General features: G+C 40.4%; 1 protein-coding gene across 1 annotated transcript; it reads right to left on the bottom strand.

The window, feature by feature from the left end:
• Positions 1 to 1,669: 1,669 nt before the first annotated feature.
• Positions 1,670 to 3,600, bottom strand: mboat4 (membrane bound O-acyltransferase domain containing 4). The gene is made up of 3 exons (XM_041863068.1): positions 3,479 to 3,600; positions 2,994 to 3,218; positions 1,670 to 2,721 (listed from the first exon to the last, which is right to left on the bottom strand). The coding sequence occupies exons 1-3, from the start codon at positions 3,598 to 3,600 to the stop codon at positions 1,788 to 1,790; spliced, it is 1,281 nt and encodes a 426-aa protein (XP_041719002.1). The 3' UTR covers positions 1,670 to 1,787.
• Between the last annotated feature and the right edge of the window lie 4,584 nt (positions 3,601 to 8,184).

The following is an 8,184-nucleotide window of genomic DNA, read 5'->3' as shown; positions in this document are numbered from 1 at the left end:
CAATTGCTCCAAAATAATCAAATGGATGCACTCTACCAGAACTCAATACCTTCCCCTTCAGTCCTCCAAAACAAAAACAAACAAGCCTTAGCACTGTTGAGCAAAAATACAGTGGGGAAAAAAGTATTTAGTCAGCCACCAATTGTGCAAGTTCTCCCACTTAAAAAGATGAGAGAGGCCTGTCATTTTCATCATAGGTACACGTCAACTATGACAGACAAATTGAGGAAAAAAAATCCAGAAAATCACATTGTAGGATTTTTAATGAATTTATTTGCAAATTATGGTGGAAAATAAGTATTTGGTCACCTACAAACAAGCAAGATTTATGGCTCTCACAGACCTGTAACTTCTTTAAGAGGCTCCTCTGTCCTCCACTCGTTACCTGTATTAATGGCACCTGTTTGAACTTGTTATCAGTATAAAAGACACCTGTCCACAACCTCAAACAGTCACACTCCAAACTCCACTATGGTCAAGACCAAAGAGCTGTCAAAGGACACCAGAAACAAAATTGTAGACCTGCACCAGGCTGGGAAGACTGAATCTGCAATAGGTAAGCAGCTTGGTTTGAAGAAATCAACTGTGGGAGCAATTATTAGGAAATGGAAGACATACAAGACCACTGATAATCTCCCTCGATCTGGGGCTCCACGCAAGATCTCACCCCGTGGGGTCAAAATAATCACAAGAACGGTGAGCAAAAATCCCAGAACCACACGGGGGGACCTAGTGAATGACCTTCAGAGAGCTGGGACCAAAGTAACAAAGCCTACCTTCAGTAACACACTACTCCGCCAGGGACTCAAATCCTGCATTGCCAGACGTGTCCCCCTGCTTAAGCCAGTACATGTCCAGGCCCGTCTGAAGTTTGCTAGAGTGCATTTGGATGATCCAGAAGAGGATTGGGAGAATGTCATATGGTCAGATGAAACCAAAATATAACTTTTTTGGTAAAAACTAAACTCATCGTGTTTGGAGGACAAAGAACGCCATACCTACTGTGAAGCATGGGGGTGGAAACTTCATGCTTTGGGGCTGTTTTTCTGCAAAGGGACCAGGACGACTGATCCGTGTAAAGGAAAGAATGAATGGGGCCATGTATCGTGAGATTTTGAGTGAAAACCTCCTTCCATCAGCAAGGGCATTGAAGATGAAACGTGGCTGGGTCTTTCAGCATGACAATGATCCCAAACACACCGCCCGGGCAACGAAGGAGTGGCTTCGTAAGAAGCATTTCAAGGTCCTGGAGTGGCCTAGCCAGTCTCCAGATCTCAACCCCATAGAACATCTTTGGAGGGAGTTGAAAGTCCGTGTTGCCCAGCGACAGCCCCAAAACATCACTGCTCTAGAGGAGATCTGCATGGAGGAATGGGCCAAAATACCAGCAACAGTGTGTGAAAACCTTGTGAAGACTTACAGAAAACGTTTGACCTGTGTCATTGCCAACAAGGGGTATATAACAAAGTATTGAGAAACTTTTGTTATTGACCAAATACTTATTTTCCACCATAATTTGCAAATAAATTCATAAAAAATCCTACAATGTGATTTTCTGGATTTTTTTTCTCTCATTTTGTCTGTCATAGTTGACATGTACCTATGATGAAAATTACAGGCCTCTCTCATCTTTTTAAGTGGGAGAACTTGCACAATTGGTGGCTGACTAAATACTTTTTTTCCCCACTGTAGGTGTGCTTTTAGCATCAATTACTATGAACAACATCAACTAATTCATTTTACAGCAACATTTAAAAACCCAGATGTTATGATTATTCTTGATCTTATCATAAAATGAAGATAAATAGAACGTTAAGAAGAGGAAAAACACCAGTGTATGTCAGACCCAATATTCTCAAAGAGGAAGTACTTCGAAGCTCGATTGCAATAACAACACACGCCATGACCATCTGAGTATTTAACCAACCCAGACAGGTGTGCACCAATCTCCTCCTAGTAGATGTGAGCTTTGGCTTCAAGTACTTGTGTATCTGGTAGTCTGCTCTCACAGCTGCAGCCCAGACAAGAAACCCTACAAACTGACCCATATGTAAGCCATGCCACCAGATTGAAAACCCAAACGTCATTACCAGCGGAGCAGTTTTGCATCTTTGGAAAACCAGCCTACGTAGCCATGTAGCTGTCGTACCATTCCACCGACGGGCAAATTCGGACACCTGGCAGGACATCTCTGTGGTCCAAAGATCTCCGTCAGAAAGGCCGCTCCAGTTTGGGCCGTCCTCCCTGACCATCCCCCTGAACCCAAGCCCAGCAGCATTATTCAGACACTCACTGATCCTCCAGTGGGAGTAGTATCTGATCCTCAACACCACAGCAAGGCCCCATACCCACAAGACATCGGTGAGGACGTTGTTGGAGACGGACAAACTGGAGGCATTGTCTCTGAGGAGATGAGTGAGATAGTTCCTAGCCCACTCCAGAGATAACACCTGAAAGACCTTGTAGGAGACAACAGACAAAGGCTGGGGAGGAGGGCTGATGGTTATCTGCTCTACAAAATAGACAAATTGGTCAAATGAGGACAGGGGTCCGCCGAGCAAGGCAGTGAAGTGTAGGGCATAGCTGATGAGTGGGAGAAAGACCCGGCATTTGGCCTGTGATTGGGTCATTAATGTCACTCTGCCACCCTCCTGTAGGTCCATTGACACGGAGGTGACTCTCTGGGTGAGTAGCATCAAGGAGGACACTGATAGGAGAAGCCTGACAGAAAATAAAAGTAAAACAGTCTGAGATTAAGTTCTGTACTTTCCACATTTTATTGGTGGATTGGGACTGGGAGACAACGATTACTTTATTTCAAATGTACTTATTGTGGAGCTGATGTTATGTTTTCGTTGTGAACTCATTGACCCCCAAGCCCCAGATTACGGTTTGCTCATGAAATCTACTGCACAGACAACCAAGACAACAAACATTTAAGTCACAAGTACATCCTTTTGAAAGTCTTGACTGAATTAAGAACAGTGCTGTACCTGGAATCAGTGGGCTCATTGAGGTAGTATTCTCTGTACTGTATGAGCAGGTGCCAGAAGGTTTGCCAACCCATCTGCAATCCAAAGACCCATGGATGGACACGGTCTGGGCTCAGTGAACACACCAGCAGCACAAAGATCACAGTGGAGACGAGCAGAAGCAAGCTGTATACACCCATGGTGACAACAGCTAGGATACAGCCTCCGGATGCCAAGAAAAGGTACCTGTCAAGACCAGTGTTCACAGGTATTTAGTTCCTTTTTATACCTCCTACCGCTCAACCAAAATAGGCAGTTTGATTGAAATCATTTGTTGGAACCTCCATTTGGAATTAACAAGTGTGGATAAACAATTTGTATAAACAAGTGTGTATACTAAAAGTAAATTATAATTGGTCTGACCTTTTGTTGCAAAAAATAATTAAAATAGCCCTGATCTTCAACTTATAATATTCCAATAGCGGTATAAAATAGATAATACAGACCTGTATGTCAAAGAGAGACATCCCTGTTTAGCCAAGACGTAGAATAGAAAAGCAAAGGGAACGGAAAAACATTGGTACGTCAGTAATGGATGCTGCTCACACAGCCACTGGATTGGCTCCATTTTAAATCCTTCCTGTGAAATATCACCACTATTATGAGTAGAGAATGGAGGGACTTTAGGCCTATATATATAGTGTTTCCTGGGTTGACTGTCTTGATGGACATTCCACCTGTGTCTGGCATGAAAATAATGATCATTGTTTAATGATAAGCAAGCAGTACATCTGAGCCATCTGCAAACCACTTTGTTTTCTGTTTGTCTATAGCAACCATAAAATCTCTATACTTTACAGTCCACTCTTGATAATGTAAAATGGCCTGAATATACTGTAGTTGTCTCCACCCTGATATATTGGATGGATAAATAAATTGTATTCTACTTTGTTTAAAAGGGCAAACCACAATGAGGGGCAGTAATCTATTATTTTAATGCAAACGATTAGCACATATGAGCCAATATTTATCTTCAAAAACAGAGCCATAACAAGGTCTTTGAAAAGCTTTACAACCAGCTGCAGGAGCAAATTCATTGACATCTATTGCACAACATGTTTTGGTCAGGGTAATGAGGAGAAGCACTGTGCAAACGGCCTCCATTCTCATTCAATCTGTGCTGAAAGCATTTTAAAAGTAATTGTTTAGGAGACAAACATTATTGCAAAGATTGCAACAATACTCAATAGGGTCCAGATTGCCAAAAATGCAGTAGGCTTGGCTTCAATTTGACCTCCATTCACAAAAAAGAAACAGTTCTGTAATTTTTTTACCCTTTACAATTTCAGTGATGGCATGGCAGGCACTATCAATGATTTCTATACTAAACAACAATATAAACGCAACATGTAAAGTGTTGGTCCCATGTTTCATGAGCTGAAATATAAGATCCAAGAAATTACCAGACGCACAAAAAGCTTATTTCTCTCAAATTGTGTGCACAAATTAGTTTACATCCCTGTTAGTGAGCATTTCTCCTTTGCCAAGATAATCCATCCACCTAACAGGTGTGGCAATAAAAGGCCACTCTTAAAATGTGCAGTTTTGTCACACAACACAATGCCACAGATGTGTCAAGTTTTTAGGGACCGTGCAATTGGCATGCTGACTGCAGGAATTATGAGGTTTGTCCCTTTACATGGTGTGATAGCTGATACTTTGGTCTATCAAAATATACATTGAGTATACAAAACATTAAGGACACCTGCTCTTTCCATGAGACTGACCAGGTGAATCCAGGTGAAAGCTATGATCCCTTATTGAGATCATGTTAAATCCACTTCAATCAGTGTAGATGAAGGGGAGGAGACCGGTTAAAGAAGGATTTCAAATAAAATCCAAAAAATCTAATTGTATTTGTCACATGCGCCAAATAGAACAGGTGTAGACCTTACAGTGAAATGCTTACTTACAAGCCCTTAAGGCCTCTTAAGGATTGGACACTTTTTTTCAATTTTCGCCTAAAATTACATACCCAAATCTAACTGCCTGTAGCTCAGCACCTGAAGCAAGGATATGCATATTCTTGATACCATTTGAAAGGAAACAATTTGAAGTTTGTGGAAATGTGAAATTAATGTAGGAGAATATAACACATTAGATCTGGTAAAAGATAATACAAACAAAAAAACATGCGTTTTCAATTTTTGTTTTTTGTTCCATCATCTTTGAAATGCAAGAGAAAGGCCACAATACAATATTGCAGTTTAGGCGCAATTTAGATTTTGGCCACTAGATTGCAGAAGTGTGTGTGCAAAGTTTCAGATTGATCCAGTGAAGCATTGCAATACTGGACTATTTTTTATCAAGTCTGCCCAAATGTGCCGAATTGGTCAATTGATATATTTTCAAGTACATAACTATAGAGAACATACAAAAATGATATGGTAATACAAAATGTAAGTTTACACACTCCCAGGAATGTCATACATGATGGATCATTAGCTTATACACTAACTTTCACACATCTAGATGGCCTTGCGGGGTGGGTGTGGAGCCAGAGACAGCAGGGGTTCAAACTGTAAAACCCAGTTCCTACATTTTAATACAAAAATTGATTTTATCAAACAAAACAATGCTACATTTTATCTCTTGGAGCCTTAGGATGACAAATCAGAACAAGATTACTGAATGTAAGTACATTATTTACCTTCAGAGGTGAATGTATCAAACCAGTTGCCGTGATACGTTTTCTGTTGTTGTGCACTCCTCAAATAATAGCATGGTCTTTTTCACTGTAATAGCTACTGTAAATTGGACAGCGCAGTTAGATTAACAAGAATTTAAGCTTTCTGCCCATATAAGACATGTCTATGTCCTGGAAAGTTTTCTGTTACTTACAACGGTCATGCTAATCACATTAGCACACGTTAGCTCAACCATCTCGTATACGGGACACCGATCCCGTAGAGGTTAACCAACAATGCAGTTTTAAGAAAGAATACCCTAAAAAAGTAAGAAATTAAAGTAACAAATAATTGGCCTTGTGTTTTAGGTTATTGTCCTGCTTAAAGGTGAATTTGTCTCCCAGTGTCTATTGGAAAGCAGACTGAACCAGGTTTTCCTCTAGGATTTTGCCTGTGCTTAGCTCTATTCAGTTTCTTTTTATCCTAAAAAAAACTCCCTAGTCCTTGCCAATGACAAGCATACCAATAACATGATGCAGCCACCATCATGCTTGAAAATATGAAGTGGTTCTCAGTGTTGTGTTGGATTTGCCCCAAACATAACGCTTTGTATTCAGGACATAAAGTTAATTTCTTTGCCCCATTTCTTTGCAGTTTTACTTTAGTGCCTTATTGTAAACAGGATGCATGTTTTGGAATAGTTTTATTCTGTAAAGGCTTTCTTCTTTTCACTCTGTAATTTAGATTAGTATTGTGGAGTAACAACAATGATCCATCCTCAGTTTTCTCTTATCCCAGCCATTCAACTCTGTAACTGTTTTAAAGTCACCATTGGCCTCATGGTGAAATCCCTGAGCGGTTTCCTTCCTCTCCGGCAACTGAGTTAGGAAGGACGCCTGCATCTTTGTAGTGACTGGGAGTATTGATACACCATCCAAAGTGTAATTAATAACTTAACCATGCTCAAAGGGATATTCAAAGTCTGCTTTTCTTTACTCATCTACCAATAGTGCCCTTTTTGCGTGGCATTGGAAAACCTCTCTAGTATTTGTGGTTGACTCTATTTGAAATTCACTGTTCGACTGAGGGACCTTACAGATAGTTGTATGTGTGGAGTACAGAGATGAGGTAGTCATTAAAAAAGCATGTTAAACACTTATTGCACACAGACTTATGTGACTTGCTAAGCAACATTTACTCCTGAATTTATACTGAACAAAAATATAAATGCAACATGTAAAGTGTTGGTCCTATGTTTTCATGAGCTGAAATAAAAGATCCCAGAATTTTCCATACGCACAACATTTACATTTTAGTCATTTAGCGGACGCTCTTATCCAGAGCGACTTAGTTAGTGAGTGCATACATTTTCATACTGGCCCCCCGTGGGAATCGAACCCACAACCCTGGCGTTGCAAGCGCCATGCTCTACCAACTGAGCTACACGGGGCCCTGCACAAAAAGCTAATTTCTCTCAAATGTTGTGCACTCATTTCTTTACAGCACTGTTAGTGAGCATTTCTCCTTTGCCAAGATAATCCATCCACATGAAAGGTGTGGCATATCAAGAAGATGATTAAACAGCATGAAGCAAGGATTACACAGGTGCACCTTGTGCTGGGGACAATAAAAGGGCACTCTAAAATGTGCAGTTGTGTCACACAACACAATGCCACAGATGTCTCAAGTTTTGAGGGAGTATGCAATTGGCATGCTGACTGCAGGAATGTCCGTCAGAGCTGTTGCCAGAGAATGTAATGTTAATTTCTCTACAATAAGCTGATTTACCTAACTCCGTAGAGACCAAATGAATTTCCAGACTTAGCCATCCCTGAGACCAGGTGTGGTAATGCATAAGTCTAAAGTTTAGTAATGACGTTAGGTACAGTGGGAGTTTTTGTAAATGCATGAACACACAGCAATGTATCAACCTATGTTACATCAAAGAGGGCCAAACAACTTTCTGGTAGAGAATGCAGTGATGAGTACTAAAACATTTGCCCGTAATGAAGCGCAGCGCGCTATGATAAGCTGCATAGAAGCATTTCGCTACACTCGCAATAACATCTGTTAAATATGTGTATGTGACCAATAACATTTAATTTGATATAATGGCTTTAATGAAGTGGAAGCTGCGTTCATATAGATGATGTCGCCATAGTCTAGGACCGATAGGAACGTTGACTGAATAATCTGCTTTCTACTCTTTAGCGATAGGTGTGACCTATTTGTATAGAATTAGCACAAAAAAATGCTCAGCTTCCTAACTAACTCAATATGCTTTTCAAAAGACAGCTTTACATCTATCCAGATGCAAAGATATTTGTAAGCAGGGACACGATCAATATGGACACCATCCAAAGTACACATGTTTAAATCATCAGTTCTTTTTATGCGCTCTAGAGAACATATACATAGATTTACCTGCATTCAATACTAATTTCAGGTCAATAAAGTTATTCTGTAATACAATGAAGGCAGACTGTAGTTCAGATAGAACCTGGCCAACCGTGGGGGCAATAGCA

This window comes from Coregonus clupeaformis, chromosome 18 (assembly GCF_020615455.1).
Source record: "Coregonus clupeaformis isolate EN_2021a chromosome 18, ASM2061545v1, whole genome shotgun sequence".
NCBI classification, from domain to species: domain Eukaryota; kingdom Metazoa; phylum Chordata; class Actinopteri; order Salmoniformes; family Salmonidae; genus Coregonus; species Coregonus clupeaformis.
This window is presented reverse-complemented; position numbering and strand designations above follow the sequence as displayed.